General features: G+C 39.0%; 1 protein-coding gene across 1 annotated transcript in view; it reads left to right on the top strand.

Annotated features, from left to right (window-relative positions):
- The first annotated feature begins 6,391 nt into the window (after positions 1-6,391).
- Positions 6,392-21,063, top strand: part of pit (probable ATP-dependent RNA helicase pitchoune) — a 170,137-nt gene continuing 155,465 nt past the window's right edge. Inside the window, exon 1 of the mRNA XM_090370075.1 lies at positions 6,392-6,550. Coding sequence (XP_090226201.1) covers positions 6,445-6,550 — 106 coding nt within the window. The 5' untranslated portion in view covers positions 6,392-6,444. The remainder of the gene's footprint in view (positions 6,551-21,063) is intronic.

Raw genomic sequence — 21,063 nt, 5'->3', positions numbered from 1 at the left:
TTTCTAGTCAGATGGACACAGCTGGCAAAAATGCTGAGCCTTTTTCAATTACTGCGACCTCTTACAGAATGTTCATTTGCCTAACAGGACACCAGACAATCGTAGTTACACAGCCAACTTACTTGATCTTTTTCTTACAAAAATTCCTTCTAAGTACACGGTCGAGATGAGTGGTCCTTTTAGCACCTCAGATCGCAATTTGGTGATGGTTTCTTACCCAATGGAGCCTTTCTCTCATGGCGATTCCCGACCTTGTGTTGTTTGGCATTACAAGAATGCAAAGTGGGATGATCTGCCAGATTTCTTTTCTTCTCATCCTTGATCGGATTACGGTTTCAAAACTTCTGAGGTCATTGTTTAATCAGATCGTTTCAGTGAAATTATCCTTATAGGGAGTCTGCGCGGGTAGCACAGTGGTATCGTCACCGTCATCCCCACACCGGGTGGAAAAGGCCTGGCTTCGAATCCCGTCGATGACGCGAGGAACTTTAATAAGCTTTTTTCACTCCGTGGCTGAGTTAGTTGGTCTCAGGCGTAGATAGCAAGGTTTTTTCTCCCCAGTAACTGGGGCTTTTTTGGTCCAGCAAAACATGCACATCAACCATAGAACATATGCAATTTACAGACACAAATACGGGTTAATGTACTTAATTACGGGCAACCCTAAAATAATAATTTGAATTTTTTTTATCCTTGTAGGGATGGAATCCTTTATTTTACCCTCTATCTTAAAATTTCGTCCTTTGTCTAAACCTTGGTGTTCCAAAAAAACGCACTAAGGCTGTTAAAGAGAAGAATGTTCTATATCGTAATTGCAATGCCATTGAAATATTCATATGGATCCTCCGCACAAAAATTAAATGTGGAATTCGTAATATTGAAAAATAAAGGAAACACCCAAAAATTATTCAAATAATAATTATTTATTTAAACTTTAATCGAGTACATTTTTTATATATATTTCAAAGTTTTCACATCATTGCCTTACGATATTTAATTGTTATAAATTTCTCTAAAGGATTGATGTTTTTATATCTTTTACTACATCTTGTTCTATTGACATAATGGCTAATCCATTATTTCTTTCTTGGTCAATCCGTTAACCCTTTCCTGACCAATTCATTAATTCTTTCCTGGCCAAATGTTGCTCACGAATATGTTTTAATCATTTTGAGCCTTGAAAAACTCCTCTCTCCAGAAGCAACCGTAATTTTCAGCAATGTTAGTAATATCTGGAGAGAAATGGTGATGCTGGGACATAATTCAACTAAGTTATTTTCTTAAATAACTATCAATAATTCTAAGCAACCAAATTTTTGTCCTTTTAAAATATGCTGCAAAGATTGGATTTCTTGACGTAACTCTTTGATATCCGATGACGCTGCTCCCCTCTTCGCCAGTGTGAATTCTTTCAAGCCGTTGACATTTCGTTTCTATTGCACTTTCAATTAAATTCATGAAGTTTTCAGATTTTAGGATAAGATGAAAAGCCGAGGATATGTCATTCATGCGATCAACTCTTTCTGGTAAGCTTAGCTACATCGATTATTATATTAAACAATTCCGGTTCAAACCTTTTGATTGTATTAATTGAGCGTTCAGCTGATGAAGTTTCATAGGTAAACTCACGCTTTGTTCCTGAAACTCCCACTTCCGGTAAAACTGACGGTACTTCCAACTGAGTTGCAATGTCTATAGCTTTATCCATACATAATGGATAAATCGTGTTCTGACGTTCTAAATCCGTTTAGTTGACTAAGAGCATCTTCTATCAATATAATTGCAGTGTTCATATCAATTTTACTACTTTGTATGGCTTTACTTACTTTATTTATAATACTCAATATTTCATGCCAAACAACTGTACTTATAATAAATTTAAAAGTAGTAATTTCTGTTAACAAACCTTGTATTTCAGATTTCAATTTTGCATCTTTTCCTTTTAGGTACAATTAAACTAGAACATCTTGATTGATCCTCAAGGTACATGCAGTACAAGTGATATGTACTGCTCAGTCAGGTGCTTCCTTACCTTGCTCTTCTGCAAAATGGTTTGGTTCGGTTGCCAAGGCTCCGAAATATATTCCACTTGCCAACAGACAGTACTATACTACAGTATAGGTTGCAATTTCTAACGTACTGTGTTAGCGAGCATGTAGCTTCCCTCAAATATAGGCGGTATGGCGCCTATATTTGAGGGAAGATACATGCCACTTAGATCAAAACGAACAGTTTTATATGTGATTCTGCATTATTGTGGATTTTTGTTGCATTAAAATTAAGTTTAAATAATAAAAATAGGCAAAAATTCATTTATTTTCAGGCCTGATTATAAAAAAAAAATAAATTTACTCTAATATACATAAGCGAAAATTGAATTTTCTGTATAATTAAAGTATTATATTGAAAAGCAACCATTTTTTTTTTATATTTAAAAAAAAAATTAAATATATTCGTTGGAAGTCGAACCCCCTACGTTTCTGGGGCCGGCTGACCGACCGGTTCATTGCTGAATGCCATACATAGGTATGGAATTCAGCAATGCCATACCTATGTACGGCATTGCTGAATTGGCCTGTTTCCAAATCTTCAGTTGCATTTTCTGCCTACACCAAAGCTTGGGAGGATTGTAAGCACTTATTAATCATCCCAAACTAGATTTCGAACAGGCTAAGAGTAGAAAACTTGCTTCTTGTACAAATGGTAGCCTAGCATTCTTGTCTCTTTCTAAAGCTATTGTCCGCATATTTTGCCAATCTCTGTTCCCAGATCTGACAAATCCAGATTGTTCTCTTGCCACTTCAGCCAAGATAAAGCTGATCTGCTAACGTCCTATTTTTCTTCTAACTCGTCTACTAGTGATCTTAGACCACCTCCCATCATTCCCAGGATGTTCTATATAATCCCTCCTGAGGCATTCCGTCAAATGGAAGTCAAAAAGATTTTAACGAATCTTGATGCAAAGAATGCTCCAAGTCCCGATGGTGTTTCTCCACTTGTTCTCGAGACCTGTGCTACTGAACTTACCCCTGTTTTGTGTCGCCTTTTTTTCACTTTCTTATTCAAGAAGTGCTTTTCCTTCTGCTTGGAAATTTGCTCATATCCAGCCAGTTCCTAAAAAGCGTCACAAATCCCTCCCACTCGGTTATCGTCCAATTGTAGTTACTCCTATTCTTTTTAAAGTAATGGAGAAATCAATTAACGACAAACTCTTAAACAATCTAGAAACCTTCAATATGATCAACAATCGCTAGTATAGATTTCGTCACTGGTGATATTCTGACCTTTGTAACCCTTCTATGGACAAATTCAATGGTAAAGATTTCTGAAACTCAAGCAGTTGCTCTTCACACTTCAAAGGCTTTTTGATAGCGTTTGGCTTAAAGGTCTTCTAAATAAGCTACCAACTTATCGTCGTTTGCCAAATGTATTTTGCAATTGCGTATCCAGTTTTCTATATGTCCGCTCACTGCGTGTGTTGGAAAATGGCTCTCTGTCTTCTAACTTCTCCAGTAATGCTGTTGTTCCCCAAGTTTCAGTGCTTTAATTCCATTCCTTTCTATTTACATATTAATGTCCTCCTTTCATTGACCGAAAACCCTGTTCATGGTTTTGCTAATGATAGCGCATTGCATTCCATCTTCCAGTTTTAGAAACCTTTCCCTACCCAAATGGCTTCAACTTCTCAAATATCCACCACTAGTTCCTTAAATGGTAATGTCCACGTAATTTTCCTGTGGGGTAATGATACCTTAGTTGATTTCAATCATTCTAAAACTCAGTCCTGTCTTATATCTCACAAAAATGATTCTTCTGCTCCAATGCTTATCTTCGATGACACTCCGATTTTTAAGCAAAGAGTGTCATCGAAGCTGTCTCTCTCTAGGCATAAGCACATTACAAATATTGTTTCCTCTGCATTTAAAAAACTGGATTTTTTTTCTTTCACTCTGGGAATTACTTTTCCTCAAGTAGCTGTTCACACTAGAAATCGCAAATCCACCTTATCTTGGAACATTGTTCCAACCTCTCGGGCTGTGTCCTCAAAACCGCTTTCAGGCATCTAGGTTCCATTCAAAAGAAGGGAATTAGGTTAATCAATGACTCATCTCTAACAGAGTCTCTCTGTTCTCTGTCTCATAGACGTTGTCTTTCTGCTGTATGCCTTTTCTTTAGATGTTTTTCTGGGTTTCCTTCTTCTGAACTGATTTCCCGCTCTCTCTCTTTCAAAGCAGTCCGAACACGTGTCGTACCCACTCAACATCCTTTTACAATCCAACTTCAAACTCACAGAACCAACTTTTCTTCTCTTCCTCATTTATTCATTCAATTTTCGTTTTCTGGAACAGCCTTCCTTAATACGTTTTTCCTGGAAATTACGATCTACAGAAGTTTAAGAAGTTCAATCAACAGAAGTTCTTATGTCAACAACTAACATCCATTCGCTCCAACTATCAACCACCTGCTGGCTAAAGGCGAATTTCCTCACACGTATTCTACATTTGTATTTCCTCAATTTGAATTTATGCCCCTCAGGTTAGTAATCTGAGCGAGAGGGAGAATCCATTAGAATTGAGATTGTTCAAACCATTCATAACCTTATACACCCGAATCAGATCACCTCGCAGTTGCCTAGTCTCCAGACATTGCAATTTGCAGACTTACCTTCCTTGGTAACACTAACGCTTTGTTCCACTGACCAATCCAGTTGCCCTTCTCTGTTCTCGTTCCAGCAGCTGTACATCTTTTCTAAAAATGAGGCCTCCAGACCTGTGTACAGTACTCAAGGTGTGGCCGTACTATTGCCTTATACAAGAGGACAGTTCTCCTTATCCCTGCTATCGAAATTTCTGTAATTGATTAGACACCATAAGCTACTCGTGCAGCCTTTTTTTGCACTGCTCAGAAAACTTCATATCTGACTGCACAATTACCTTCAGGTCCTTTTCAACTTGTCCTTAATGCCATAATGCTCCAATTTGTACAGTAGTCTTCCATGTGCCACAGTACTAAAAGCTTTTCTAAAATCCAAGTATATGATTTCAAAATTATTCTTTGCATCCAGATCATTTGTGACCACATCTTAGTTTCCAACCAAATTTGTCAGACAAGACTTCCCTCTAACAAATCCATGTTGTGTCTGAACTATAACCGAAATCTCGTCCAAATGATCCTGCATCGCTTCCTTAATCAGTGACTCCATTTTTTTCCCTGGAACAGGAGTTCGACTAATTGGTCTGAAATTACCTGTGTTATCCTTTCATTCCCCCTTTGTGAATTGGGGACCATTTACACATCTCCGGTCTATAGGGACGCCCCCTGAGTCCAAGGAAGCTTTCATAATTATGGGTAAGGGTTTGCTTATTTCCTTTGCTGCCTCCTTTAATTTAACTGGATATGTCTCATCCACTTCAGGTGCCTTTTTTATGCTTAAATTCAACAATTTCCCTCCAATTTGCTCTCAGTTATTAAAAAATCACTTAGCTCCCTGTTAGAGTTTGATAAACTCCCGACATTCCCCTCCTTGAATAACTCCTCAAGTGTGAATGTAGATACAAAGTACTCATTCTGTTTATCAGCTACCTAAGCACGACCATCAGTTGTCAAGGCATCAATGTTAAGTAAACCAATCTGATACATCTCTTTCCTTTTAGAGTTTGCATAAGTCAAGCACCCTTTGCTGTTTTTCTTTGGATCCTTTGCCAAAGATTTCTCGTAATCTGCCTTCGCCTACCCAACCTGCCTTCTGACTTGATTATATCTGCCATAGGCCTCTGAGGTAATTTACATGCATACCATGCATTTTTCTTCTCTATCATGAATCTCATTAATTCCTTTGTCCTCCATTTAGGCCTAAACCTTGAACAGTAGTTTTTAATTGGTATGAAATGCCTAGTACTGTCCAAGATTAAGTCCCTGAAGATTTACCCTTTAGAATTCACCGTTGGTAATATTATCAGTTGATTCTACTGTATAGAATTGAAAAATTCTCTGAGACCACTGTAGTGACCTTTACGAAAGCAAAAACCGAACACGAAAGGTTCTAATTCTTTTCTAATTCTTTTAAGTGGAAATCTGCTGTACATCAAATAAAAAAGAAAAAACAAAACTAGACCAATGATGAAAGGAGCCTTAGGCGCTTTTTTATTAATCATAAAAAAATGCTGGATTCAATCAAGTTAATGGTTTTTTTTTTTTTTTTTTTCTAATAGCAACGGAGAGATTAATTAACAGATACAGAAATTGCAAATACTGAATGTTTGTATTAGCCAGCCTTCATGCTAATCACACAAGCTGCTCAATAAACTGTGGTAAAACAGATTTCTATCCTGCGTTCCTCGTATGTAGGGGGCGCTTTATAGAGGTAAAATCACATTTCGCTTCTGGAACAGAGTTGTACAACGTGTGATGTTATATTGGTTTTTGTGGTGATATAAAATTATAATGGCAATTCACGATCATAATATTTTACGTAAACTGAAAAGGAGAGAGAGAAAGAAACAGAAGATGCAGGCTCTACAGCAAGCAAAGGAAGCAGTAAAATTTGAAGGTGAGCTCAATATATATATTTTTTCTGTGTCCTTTAATTTGTTCTAAAGTTTGTCAGTACTTTTTTGCAAACCACTTTAATTCTTCTCATTTTAATTGATACTGTAATGGTTTTTGTCTGTGGCTTCGTTCTTGACATAACTGTTGTCATTCATAACGAAATATATTTCCCTTGAAGTCGCAAAGGTGGTTAACCACGTGTAGGAAAAGGTAATCCTCCACTTTAGTGTCACGGTCAGCCATCCAGTCACCGCAGCTCGGAACTGTCGTGAATCTTATTCTGACCGGCAGTTCCGACTTGACTGAGCATGCACAACACACTATCTGCCGGCAGCAGCTGTATCTGCCAGTCTGTGCTGGAATTGTAACGGAGCATGCGCGACACGGGGCTTAGAGGGGAACAGGTTTTCTGTGTGTTATCAGACACTCAGTCTAAAACACTGATGGATCCAATATCTTTCTATTACAGAAGATTTAGGAGAAGCCCGGTTGACGTGCCTAACTAAAATCCATTCATGCACACCTCGATGGTAAGCCCTGTTATGTCACTTAGGTTGCGACAAAAAGCAACAAACGTGTAGAGTGGTTCTCTTCAAGACGCCTAGTCAGCGTGAAGAGGAAAAGACCAAACCCTCCGCATATGAGCACAACAAAACAAATGGCCCTCAGTCTCCAGTGGCTTTCACTCCCCCTCTTACGGCAGCGAGAGGATCAGAGTGAAAGCAGAGGATGCTCAGAATCTCTGGGTACGACCAGACTGCCATGCACAGAAACTGAACTTGGCCTGTTACAACGTAAGATCACTCATCGGTAAAGACAGGATATTAGAGCTGGAAAAGGAATTAGAAAATGTGAATTGGAATATCATCGGTTTGGCTGAAACAAGAAGAAGAAATGAATCACTTATAAGTAAGTTTATCAAGTGGAAATCTGCTGTACATCAATGGAAACAGTGAAAGGAGTGAAGATGGAGTTGGGTTTCTGGTCCATAAAGATTTAAAAAATGACATTTTGAAATTCAAAAGTACATCACCAAGGGTGTCAAGACCAATACTCAAGATTTCTAAGAGGTACAAGCTAAAGGTTATAATGATTTATGCACCAACATTGAGCCATGATGATGAAGAAGTTGAAGAAATGTACATCAAATTGAGAGTCTTTTAGATGAGCAGAAAACCCACTACACTATTATTATGGGGGACTTCAATGCTAAGTTTGGAAAAAGACAAAACAATGCGGAAAGGGGAACTATAGGAAATTTTGGAATTGGTGAAAGAAATGAAAGACAAAAGACTTGTGGAATTTACAGAATCTCAAGGATTGTCAGTAATGAACACTTTTTTAAAGAAAAGGGTGAACAGAAAGTGGACATGGAAAGAGTCCAAATGGATTAACAACTAATGAAATCAGCTTCATCCTCACTAACAGAAGATATATTGTGAATGATGTTACCGGCCTGAATAAGGTAAATGTTGGAAGCGATCACAGAATGGTAAGATGTGCACTTGATATAGATGTAGGAAAGGAAAAAACTGACTCGAGTAAATAATACAAGGTCTTTGAGATAACAGAAGAAGAGAAAAGGCAGTATGTACTGGAACTTAAGAACAAGTTTGAGCTTCTGCTGACTGCTCAGGACCAAGATATTGACGAGGAATATTACAACTTTCTGAAAGTGGTAAAAGCCCAAGAAACCTATAGGGAAAAAGAAATCCAAAGAAGAAAAAATTAGTCAAGAAACACTTGTTATGATGAACTGAAGGCGAAAAATGAAGAGCAAGATAAACACTGACAAGAAGAAAATTGAGTACACTGAGTTATGCAAAGCCATTAATAAGAGACTCAGAGAGGACATAAGAAGATTTAACACAAGAAAAGTAGAACAAGCATTAAGGAAAAACAAAGCATTTAAATCAGCAGCCATGAGCAGTAATACAGAAAGACAAATGATACTGAAACTGAAGATTAGCGATGGTGTACTTATAAACAGCAGAGAAGGCATAATTCAAATAGCAGAAGACTACTATAGAGAATTATACAAGGAGCGAGGGAATGATGCCAGCAGTGGGGAAGATGGATTGCAAAGTAGCAACACATGACATACCCGATATTCTTCCTGATGAGGTAGAACATGCATTGAAGAAAATGAAGAATCAGAAAGCCCCGGGGGAAGATGAAATTACTGTGGAGTTGTTAAAATTGGGAGGAAGAGACAACACAAAAACTGGCAAGGCTCTTCACAAAGTGCATTAGAAAAGGTGTGATGACTAAGCAGTGGAATAATGCAATCATAGTTTTGCTGCATAAGAAAGGACATCAATTGGAAATTATAGACCAATTAGCTTGTTATACCACATCTACAAGTTGTTCACAAGGGTCATTACTAACAGATAAGAAAGAATACTTGATGAGAATGAACCGAAAGAGCAAGCTGGCTTTAGGACAGGATTCTCAACTATGGATCACCTTCACATAATATCACAGCTAATGGAGAAAGCAAATGAATATAAAACACCATTATGCCTGGCATTTGTGAATTATGAAAAGGCATTTGACGCCATACAGCATTAGGCAATGTTTCGGGCACTGGAAAGACAAGGCATAGATACCCCACATATTATGATTTTGAAGAAAATATATGAGAATGCTATCTCCTTTATTAGACTAGACAAAGACAGTAGGAAATTTAAAATCAAGAAAGGAGTCCGACAAGGAGACAAAATATCTCCGAAGCTGTTTACTGCTGCCCTCGAGGAAGCTTTCAGAAAATTAGATTGGTCGCAGAAAGGAATCAATGTGAACTGAGAGTACCTAAACTATTTACGATTTGCAGATGGCATTGTGGTCACAAGCCACAACCCAAAGAATTACAGGAAAATCTTAATCAGTTATGCACATTTAGTAAGGATTTTGGACTAAAGATGAATATGGCTAAAACAAAAGTAATGATGAACAAGTGTGCCACAGAAATTGAAATAATGATTGAAGGAGCAGTAATTGAAAAGGTGGAGTCATATACTTATCTGGGACAGGTTATTAGCTGTAATAATGATAAATGGCTGGAAGTCAAGAGAAGAATAAATTTTGGATAGATAGCAGTCAGGAAATATAGTCACATACTGAAGAGCAATATCCCAGTTTGTCTGAAACGTAAAATAATGAACCAATGTATACTACCCACCATGACCGATAGAAGTGAAACTTGGGCACTCACCAAAAGAATGGAGGAGAAGCTGAGAACTACCCAGCAAAGAATGGAACAAATTTTATTGGGAATCAGACAGTTAGATAAGAAGAGAAACACATGGATTAGGCAGCAAACTAAGTAAAGGACATCCTTATCAAAACGAAAGAACTAAAATGGTCTTGGGCAGGACACATAGCTCGAAGACATGATGACAGAGGGACTAAGAAAATAACAGAACGGTACCCAAAAGGAGCTAGAAGAAAATCTGGAAGACAAAGGCAGAGATGGATAGATGAAATTCATGAGTTTGTAGGTAGTAAATGGATGGCCAGTGCTCAAAACAGAAGGAACTGTAAAGTTGCTGGAGAGGCCTTCATCCTGCAGTGGCTTGAAAATGGTTGATGATGATGTGCAACACTCTCCATATCTGCTGGTCCATATATTCTGATGGAGAAGTTCTGACTTAACTGAGCATATGTGACACTATCTATGTGCTGTGAATTGTCACGGAGCATGCGCGACACTCACTATACACTGGCAATATACCACATACGTGCAGTAATTTTTTTTTCGTTTTCAGATAACTAAGCAGTGGAATAATGCAATCATAGTTTTGCTGCATAAGAAAGGACATCAATTGGAAATTATAGACCAATTAGCTTGTTATACCACATCTACAATTTTCTGACTACATAAAAGAATTTGATTAGAAAAATAAAAGTAGAGATTGATAAAAATAATGGACAAACCTATATACTTTTCCGTTTTCGGAAAGAATAAAAAAACGAAAATGTTTAAAGCGAAGAAAATACAGTGGTGTTCGCAGTTGACACCTTCCTTTTCCTCCTTCCTTTTTACCCCCATCTTTCAACTATCCCCCTCACTAATACTCCCTTTTTTGTTTTTTTCTTTTTCGTTCTCCGTCAGGATGCTCAGGCGATCCCTGACGGAGAGCAGCCAGAGTACTGTGGACAGCCTGGCTCACCTGCAGCGGTGGTGGTGTGGACAACGTGAAGTTCCACTAGGGGCTCTGTGGCCAAGAAGCCAGATCAGAACCCAACACAAAGCGACACATACAACACACCACTTTTGTGGCTTTTACGGAAGTTCTGTATTCATCACAAGAGTACTGATGGCACAGATGTGGGATACTACAGGTGGCACCTGACCCAAACACTATGCCACAACACACAGAACTGACTATGCTGAATTGCCTCATCATATCTCTTTGAACTTAAATTTAATGGGCCTGTATACCCATTAAATTTAAGTACAAATTTATTATGTTTTTTTCCCTCAGAAGGACCTTATGACAGAAAGGTAAGTGTCACCCACAGAAGGACAGGGACCTTACGATTGAAAGGAAAGTGTCTTATACGTTAATTGGTAACATTACAATGTGCACAAATTATTGCAAATATATATAATTAATTACAAAATATACTCATTATTATTTTCAGGCAAAACAAAACATATTACCTGAAAATAATAATTAAAAATTAACATAATCATCATCATCAGCCATTTTCAATCCACTGCAGGATGAAGGCCTCTCCAGCAACTTTTCAGTTCCTTCTGTTTTGAGCACTGGCCATCCATTTACTACCCACAAACTCGTGAATTTCATCTATCCATCTCCGCCTTTGTGTTCCAGGTTTTCTTCTAGCTCCTCTTGGATACCATTCTGTTATTTTCTTAGTCCATCTGTCATCATGTCTTCGAGCTATGTGTCCTGCCCAAGACCATTTTAGTTCTTTAGTTTTGATAAGAATGTCCTTTACTTGAGGTTGCTGCCTAATCCATGTGTTTCTCTTCTTATCTAACAGTCTGATTCCCAATATTAGCATTAGCATTAGTAGAGGAATTTGATGCAAGAAAGCAAGCTTATGCAGCATCAGCCAAGAAAAAAAAAAAAAAAAAACCCACTTCCACTTCACCCCGCTGTTTGTTCAAAATACCTGTCCAGCTGAGCCTTAAACTTATTTACGCTATCAACTTCCACGACAAGGGATGGAAGTCTGTTCCACCAACCAACCACCCGCTGGCTAAAGGCAAATTTCCGCACGTCTATCCTACATCTGTCCTACATCCTCAATTTGAATTTTTGCCCTCTCAGGTGATTATTCTGAGCGAGAGGAAGAATCCCATCAGCATTGAGCATGCTCAAACCATTCAAGGCTTTATACACCTCTATCAGATCACCTCGCTGGTGCCTAGTCTCCATACACTGTAATTTGCAAAACTTAAGCCTTTCTTTGTAAGAGCACCCCTTTGTTCCATTCACTAATCTTGTTGCCCTTCTCTGTACTCGTTCCAGCAGCTCTACATCCTTCTTGAAATGAGGCCTCCAGACCTGTATACAGTACTCTAGGTGTGGCCTGACCATTGCCTTATACAAGGGAATAATCACCTCCTTATCCCTGCTAGAAAAATTCCTATATATCATTGACAATACACCATGAGCTACCCTTGCAGCCCGTCTGCACTGTCAGAGAACTTCATATCTGCCTGCACAACCACCCCCAGGTCCCTTTCATTCTCTACCACTGTCAGTAGTACCACAGAGTTGATACGTTGCTCTGGGGTTGCTGTTTCCCATGTGTAGTACTTTACATTTGTCAATGTTAAACTTCATTTGCCACCTCTCAGCCTATCTGCTCAACCTTTCCAGATCCTGTTGCAGCAGCATAGTGTCAGTAGTGTCCTTGACAACCTTGCCTACCTTCGTATCGTCTGCAAACTTCGACATTAAGCTTGATATACCATCATCGATATCATTTATGAATACAGAAAACAATAATGGACCCAACACTGAGCCCTGAGGAACTCCACTACTAACATTAGTCCACGACGAGCAGTGTCCATCGATTACCACTCTCTGCCTTCTCCCCCTCAGCCATCCCTTTATCCACAGCAGCAATTTGCCTCCAATGTCACACTGCTCCAATTTGTGCAGCAGTCTTCCATGTGCAACAGTATCAAAAGCCTTTCTAAGATCCAAATATATGATATCAAAATTATTTCCTGCATCCAGTTCCTTTGTGACTGCATCATAGTATCCAATCAAATTGGTCAGGCAAGACTTCCCCTTAACAAAAGCATGCTGTGTCGGAGCTATAACTGAAGTCTTGTCTAAATGATCCTGCAGTGCTTCTTTAACTAGTGGCTCCATTAATTTTCCTGGAACAGAAGTTAAACTCACAGGTCTATAATTACTTGTGTCAGCCTTTGATCCTCCTTTGTGAATTGGAGTCACATTTGCACATCTCCAGTCCATGGGTACCTCCCCTGTGTCCAAGGAAGCTCTCATAATTATGGCTAAGGGTTTGCTTACTTCCTCTGCTGCCTCCTGATAGATCCCATCCACCCCGGGTGCCTTTCTTGTGTTTATCTTCAACAATTTCTCCTCCACTTTACTCTCAGTTATTACAAGATTTTCTAGCTTACTGCTAGAGTTGAATACACCTCTGGCTTTCCCCTTGCTAAATAACTCCTCATGTGTGAATGTCGATGCAAAATATTCATTTAGTTTGTTAGCTACCTTAGCAGGATCATCAACAGTTGACCCATCGATATCAAGTGGACCAATCTGATTCATCCCCTTCCTTCTAGAGTTTACATAAGTAAAGAACTCTTTGCTGTTTTTCTTTGCATCCCTTGCCAAAGATTTCTCGTAATCTGCCTTCGCCTGCCTAACCTCCTTTGTAACTTGGTTACAGATCAACTTGTATTTATCATAGGCTTCTGTGTCATGTGTTAATTTGTATGTATCCCATGCATGTTTCTTCTCTGCCATATGCCTCATCAGTTCATCTGACATCCATTTAGGCCTAAACCTTGAACAATATTTCTTAGTTGGTATGTAAAGCCTAGTAGCTTCCAAGATAAGTTCTTTGAATGCTTCCCATTTTGCATTTGCTGTTGGTAACATCATCAGTTGCTCCCACTGTATAGAATTTAAATACTGTCTCAGTCCATCGTAGTCGCCTTTACGAAAGCAATAACCCTTCCCTTTACCCCTAATGGTAGTTACCTCTTTGAGTCAATCCCACTTCAGCACACTGTGATCACTGCTACCTAGTGGTTCATTTATCTGCAGATTCTTAATGCATGAACAATCACTGCTGATAATCAAATCAAGAGTATTTCTCCCTCTAGTTGCCTCCCGAACATGCTGATGTAGAAAACAATCATCCAATAAATCCATAAAAGCCTTGCTAGTGTGTGAGTGACCAGCCCCCAAATTCCAGTCAATATCTGGGAAATTAAAATCTCCCATTATAAGACTCTCTGATTTACTGGCCCACTCTATTTCCCTGTACAGTTTCTTATTATACTCATCAGAGTCATTAGGCCTATAGCACACTCCTACTCTCAGTTTTGATCTCCCAATGCTTATGTCACACCAAACTGACTCGACACTGCACTGTCCAGCGATGTCCACTGGCTTCACTTCCATGGATTTTATGTATTTCTTAACTAATAGCATAACCCCTCCTCCCTTCCTATCCAGTCTATCCTTTCTGTAGACGTTGTACTCCCCAAATTCCAGTTCTGCATTCCTTATATCTGTGTGAGACCACGTCTCTGATATTCCAACAATATTTGCCTTTGATGTTTTGAGCAATACCTCAAATTCATCAAATTTATTTACAAAACTCCTAGCATTGGTGTACATGCAAGTATACATGCACCTATTTCTATTCTTAGCTACCCTAACACAACCCATGTGTTCACTTGTACCGCAATGACTCCCAGCAGTCTCTGAAATATCCTGCATCTTGTTTTTCAGGCTTCTGCTCATTCCAATAGAAGCAGTGCAAGAATCTCTTTCACCTCTGCCAGTGGCCACTGTTAATCTATTCGTCTTTGTCTCCCCCCAAGCTAGCAGTTTTCCGACACACCTAACACTGTCTCGATAGCATCAGCAAATATTCTTGCACCCTTTCTATTTAAGTGTATCCCATCCCCGTAGAAGCAATCTCTCCTGTTAACAAGTACATATGATTTGTTCCATGCTTTGCTGTGTAGTTCTCAGCTTCTCTTCCATTCTTTTGGTGAGTGCCCAAGTTTCACTTCCATATGTCATGGTGGGGAGTATACATTGGTTCATTATTTTACATTTCAGACAAACTGGGATATTGCTCTTCAGTATGTGACTATATTTCCTGAATGCTATCCATCCAAAATTTATTCTTCTCTTGACTTCCAGCCATTTATCATTATTAAAGCTAATAACTTGTCCCAGATAAGTATACGACTCCACCTTTTCAATTACTGCTCCTTCAATCATTATTTTCCTTTCTGTGGCATACTTTTTCATCATTACTTTTGTTTTAGCCATATTCATTTTTAGTCTAAAATCCTTACTAGTTGTGCGTAACTGATTAAGATTTTCTTCTAATTCTTTGGGATTAGCATTAGCATTAGTAGAGGCATTTGATGCAAGAAAGCAAGCTTATGCAGCATCAGCCAAAAAAAAAAAAAAAAAACCCACTTCCACTTCACCCCTCTGTTCGTTCAAAATACCTGTCCAGCTGAGCCTTAAACTTATTTAGGCTATCAACCTCCACTACAAGGGATGGAAGTCTGTTCCACCAACCAACCACCCGCTGGCTAAAGGCAAATTTCCGCACGTCTATCCTACACCTGTCTTTCCTCAATTTGAATTTATGCCCCCTCAGGTGATTATTCTGAGCTAGAGGAAGAATCCCATCAGCATTGAGCATGCTCAAACCATTCAAGGCTTTATACACCTCTATCAGATCACCTCGCTGGTGCCTAGTCTCCAGACACTGTAATTTGCAAAACTTAAGCCTTTCTTCGTAAGAGCACCCCTTTGTTCCATTCACTAATCTTGTTGCCCTTCTCTGTACTCGTTCCAGCAGCTCTACGTCCTTCTTGAAATGAGGCCTCCAGACCTGTATACAGTACTCTAGGTGTGGCCCGACCATTGCCTTATACAAGGGAATAATCACCTTCTTATCCCTGCTGGAAAAATTCCTGTATATCATTGACAATACACCATGAGCTACTCTTGCAGCCCGTCTGCACTGCTCAGGGAACTTCATATCTGCCTGCACAACCACCCCCAAGCCCCTTTCATTCTCTACCACTGTCAGTGTAGTACCACAGAGTTGATACGTTGCTCTGGGGTTGCTGTTTCCCATGTGTGTAGTACTTTACATTTGTCAGTGTTAAACTTCATTTGCCACCTCTCAGCCCATCTGCTCAACCTTTACAGATCCTGTTGCAGCAGCATAGTGTCAGTAGTGTCCTTGACAACCCTGCCAACCTTTGTATTGTCTGCAAACTTTGTGGGGATTGTGGCTTATGACCACAATGTCATCTGCAAATCGTAAATGGTTTATGTACTCTCTGTTCACATTGACTCCTTTTTGCGACCAGTCTAATCTTCTGAAAGCTTCCTCAAGGGCAGCAGTAAACATCTTCGGAGATATTGTCTCATTGTTGAACTCCTTTCTCAATTTTAAATTTCCTTCTGTCTTTGCCTAGTCTAATAAAGGAGGTAGCACAGTGATATATTTTCTTCAAAATCATAATATATGGGGTATCAATGCCTTTTCTTTCCAATGCCCAAAACATTGCCTTATGCTGTATGGAGTCAAATGCCTTTTCATAATCCCCAAATGCCAGGCATAATGGCGTTTTATATTCATTTGCTTTCTCCATTGGCTGTGATATTACGTGAAGGTGATCCATAGTTGAGAATCCTGTCCTAAAGCCAGCTTGCTCTTTCGGTTGATTCTCATCAAGTATTCTTTCTAATCTGTTAGTAATGACCCTTGTGAACAACTTGTAGATGTGGGATAAGAAGCTAATTGGTCTATAATTTCCAATTTCTGATTTATCTCCTTTCTTATGCAGCAAAACTATGATTGCATTATTCCACTGCTTAGGCGTCACACCTTTTCTAATGCACTTTGTGAAGAGCCTTGCCAGTTTTTGTGTTATGTCTCTTCCTCCCAATTTTAACAACTCCACAGTAATTTCATCTTCCCCTGGGGCTTTCTGATTCTTCATTTTCTTCAATGCATGTTCTACCTCATCAGGAAGAATATCGGGTATGTCGTATATGTTGCTACTTTGCAATCCAACTTCCCCACTGCTGGCATCATTCCCTCACTCCTTGTATAATTCTCTATAGTAGTCTTCTGCTATTTGAATTATACCTTCTCTGTTGTTTATAAGTACACCATCGCTATTCTTCAGTTTCAGTGTCATTTGTCTTTCTCTATTACTGCTCATGGCTGCTGATTTAAATGCTTTGTTTTTCCTTAATGCTTGTTCTACTTTTCTTGTGTTAAATCTTCTTATGTCCTCTCTGAGTCTCTTCCTAATGGCTTTACATAACTCAGTACACTCAATTTTCTCCCTGTCAGTGTGTTTCTTGCTTTTCATTTGTCGTCTTTGGTTCATCATGACAAGTGTTTCTTGACTAATTTTTTCTTCTTTGGATTTCTTTTTCTCTATAGGTTTCTTGGGCTTTATCACTTTATTTGGAATTTTCCATGTCCACTTTTATTAATTTAATTTTTCAAAATTTTTTTTAGTTAATTTTAATTAACTTTAATAGACTATGTATAAATATAGTGCAAATGCATCAGGAATACATAGCTGTATCTGAATAAATCAGATTATTAATAAAACGGCATCGTTTTAAGTTATATCTCATATTGTGAATACCTTCACAACGAGTTGCCATGATATTGCACTACTTCGAATAAGTAACCCTTCACCTAAGGAGAAGACTAATGTTACTTATTCTCAGATGGATACCACCACCCAGACGGCACCGTTTCAGGGCTATTTGGCCCTTCTTCGGTGGGTGGGTAGGTACCCGAGTGATGCAATGATGGCAAAACAGTTATGAAGTATAACTCCACAATATGAGAGATGCCTGATGGTGTATCATGTATTTAGACTCAAGCGTTTAGGGCATAAGCCTCAAGCTATGAAGGAGTCTAGACTATGTATAAATATAGTGCAAATGCATCAGGAATACATAGCTGTATCTGAATAAATCAGATTATTAATAAAACGGCATCGTTTTAAGTTATATCTCATATTGTGAATACCTTCACAACGAGTTGCCATGATATTGCACTACTTCGAATAAGTAACGCTTCACCTAAGGAGAAGACTAATGTTACTTATTCTCAGATGGATACCACCACCCAGACGGCACCGTTTCAGGGCTATTTGGCCCTTCTTCGGTGGGTGGGTAGGTACCCGAGTGATGCAATGATGGCAAAACAGTTATGAAGTATAACTCCACAATATGAGAGATGCCTGATGGTGTATCATGTATTTAGACTCAAGCGTTTAGGGCCAAATAGCCCTGAAACGGTGCCGTCTGGGTGGTGGTATCCATCTGAGAATAAGTAACATTAGTCTTCTCCTTAGGTGAAGCGTTACTTATTCGAAGTAGTGCAATATCATGGCAACTCGTTGTGAAGGTATTCACAATATGAGATATAACTTAAAACGATGCCGTTTTATTAATAATCTGATTTATTCAGATACAGCTATGTATTCCTGATGCATTTGCACTATATTTATACATAGTCTAGACTCCTTCATAGCTTGAGGCTTATGCCCTAAACGCTTGAGTCTAAATACATGATACACCATCAGGCATCTCTCATATTGTGGAGTTATACTTCATAACTGTTTTGCCATCATTGCATCACTCGGGTACCTACCCACCCACCGAAGAAGGGCCAAATAGCCCTGAAACGGTGCCGTCTGGGTGGTGGTATCCATCTGAGAATAAGTAACATTAGTCTTCTCCTTAGGTGAAGCGTTACATATTCGAAGTAGTGCAATATCATGGCAACTCGTTGTGAAGGTATTCACAATATGAGATATAACTTAAAACGATGCCGTTTTATTAATAATCTGATTTATTCAGATACAGCTATGTATTCCTGATGCATTTGCACTATATTTATACATAGTCTAGACTCCTTCATAGCTTGAGGCTTATGCCCTAAACGCTTGAGTCTAAATACATGATACACCATCAGGCATCTCTCATATTGTGGAGTTATACTTCATAACTGTTTTGCCATCATTGCATCACTCGGGTACCTACCCACCCACCGAAGAAGGGCCAAATAGCCCTGAAACGGTGCCGTCTGGGTGGTGGTATCCATCTGAGAATAAGTAACATTAGTCTTCTCCTTAGGTGAAGCATTACTTATTCGAAGTAGTGCAATATCATGGCAACTCGTTGTGAAGGTATTCACAATATGAGATATAACTTAAAACGATGCCGTTTTATTAATAATCTGATTTATTCAGATACAGCTATGTATTCCTGATGCATTTGCACTATATTTATACATAGTCTAGACTCCTTCATAGCTTGAGGCTTATGCCCTAAACGCTTGAGTTTAACTTTAATAGTTAATTTTAATAAAAAGTTAATATTTTTAAAAATTAACAATAATTACTTATTGTTAATTTTTAATTATTATTGTTTGTTTTATAACTGTCTATGCTGTATTGTTTTATTACTGTCTACTTTCATTTTTAAAATCAGTTTCTTATGTAGTCAGAAAATTGATTTTTTAATCTTTCTGAAAACGAAAAAAAAAATTACTGTGCATATGTAGTATATTGCCAGTGTATAGTGAGTGTCGTGTATGCTCCGTGACAATTTACAGCACAGTCGGAACTTCTCCGTCAGAATATATGTACCAGCAGATATGGAGAGTGTTGTGCATGCTCCCTTACAATTCCCAGCACATACTGGCAGCCGGTAGATAGTGTGTTGCACATGCTCAGTCAAGTCGGAACTGCCCATCAGAATTCTATTTACGACAGTTCCGAGTTGTTATTTTGGTTTTTAGGAGCATTAGCAACTAAGGCCATATTGCTCTGGGATATGCGGTGGTCATTCCCTGACCTTTCCGCATCCTCCGTATTTGGTGTTGATGTGCTCGAACCCCGGTCTAATCAAGAAGCGTGTGCTACGCACTGCTGCTCCTTCTCACCTGGCTACGGATGCACCCAACAGTTCCGAGCTGCAGTGACTGGATGGCTGACTGTGACTCACGACACTGAAAAACTGTGGCAAAGGGCATCAACACCCTAAGACTAACCATAGTGAGTCTAGGCACGTCAATCACTGCTACTTGCAATGATCAACCAGAAGCGTACTAGCTTCTAAAGATTAACCATCAACAAACAGTACGAAGGCTAGTTAAATTGTTTTGGTAATCCTGCACTTTAGTGTCGTGAATCATGGTCAGCCCACAAGTCACTGCCAGCTCGGAACTGTCACGACTCATATTTTAACGGGCAGTTCCGACTTGAATGAGCATGCACAACACTCACTGTATCTGCCAGTCTGTGTGCTGGGAATTGTCACGAAGCATGTGCGACACTCTCCGTAATCACTGGCCTGTGTATTGTGACGGAGCAGTTCCAACTTAACTGAGCATGCGCGACACTCACTATATCTGCTGGTCTGTGTGCTGCGAATTGTCACGGAGCATGCGCGACACTCACTATATCTGCTGGTCTGAGTGCTGCAAATTGTCACGGAGCATGCGTGACACTCACTATATCTGCCAGTCTATGTGCTGCGAATTGTCACGGAGCAAGCGCAACACTTATTGTATATACTAGCAATGGTACTACGTACGTGCAGTAATTTTTTTTTTTTTTGTTTTCAGAAAGAATAAAAAAACAAATTCCTGACTACATGAAAGAATTTAATTATAAAAATAAAAGTAGATAGTTATACAGGTCTGGAGGCCTCATTTCAAGAAGGATGTAGAGCTGCTAGAACGAGTACAGAGAAGAGCAACAAGATTAGTGAATGGAACAAAGGGTTGCTCTTACGAAGAAAGGCTTAAGTTTTGCAAATTACAGTGTCTGGAGATTAGGCACCGGTGAGGTGATCTGATAGAGGTGTATAAAGCCTTGAATGGTTTGAGCATGCTCAGTGCGGATGGGATTTTTCCTCTTGCTCAGAATAATCACCTGAGAGGGCATAAATTCAATTTGGAGAAAGACAGATATTGGATAGATGTGCGGAAATTTGCCTTTAGCCAGTGGGTAGTTGGTTGGTGGAACAGACTTCCATTCATTGTTGTGGAAGTTGATAGCCTAAATAAATTTAAGGCTCAGCTGGACAGATATTTTGAATGAACGGAGGGATGAAATGGGAGTGGTTTTTTTTTTTTTTTTTAGGATGATGCTGCATAAGCTTGCTTTCTTGCATCATATGCCTCTACTAATGCTAAAAACAATAATGGACAAACCTATATGTAGTCAGAAAACAATTTTCTGAC

Source organism: Mastigoproctus giganteus, chromosome 3, assembly GCF_048544385.1.
Source record: "Mastigoproctus giganteus isolate SK-2022 chromosome 3, ASM4854438v1, whole genome shotgun sequence".
Lineage (NCBI taxonomy): Eukaryota > Metazoa > Arthropoda > Arachnida > Uropygi > Thelyphonidae > Mastigoproctus > Mastigoproctus giganteus.
Note: the sequence above shows the minus strand (reverse complement) of the source record. Positions and strands in the feature narration are given on the sequence as shown.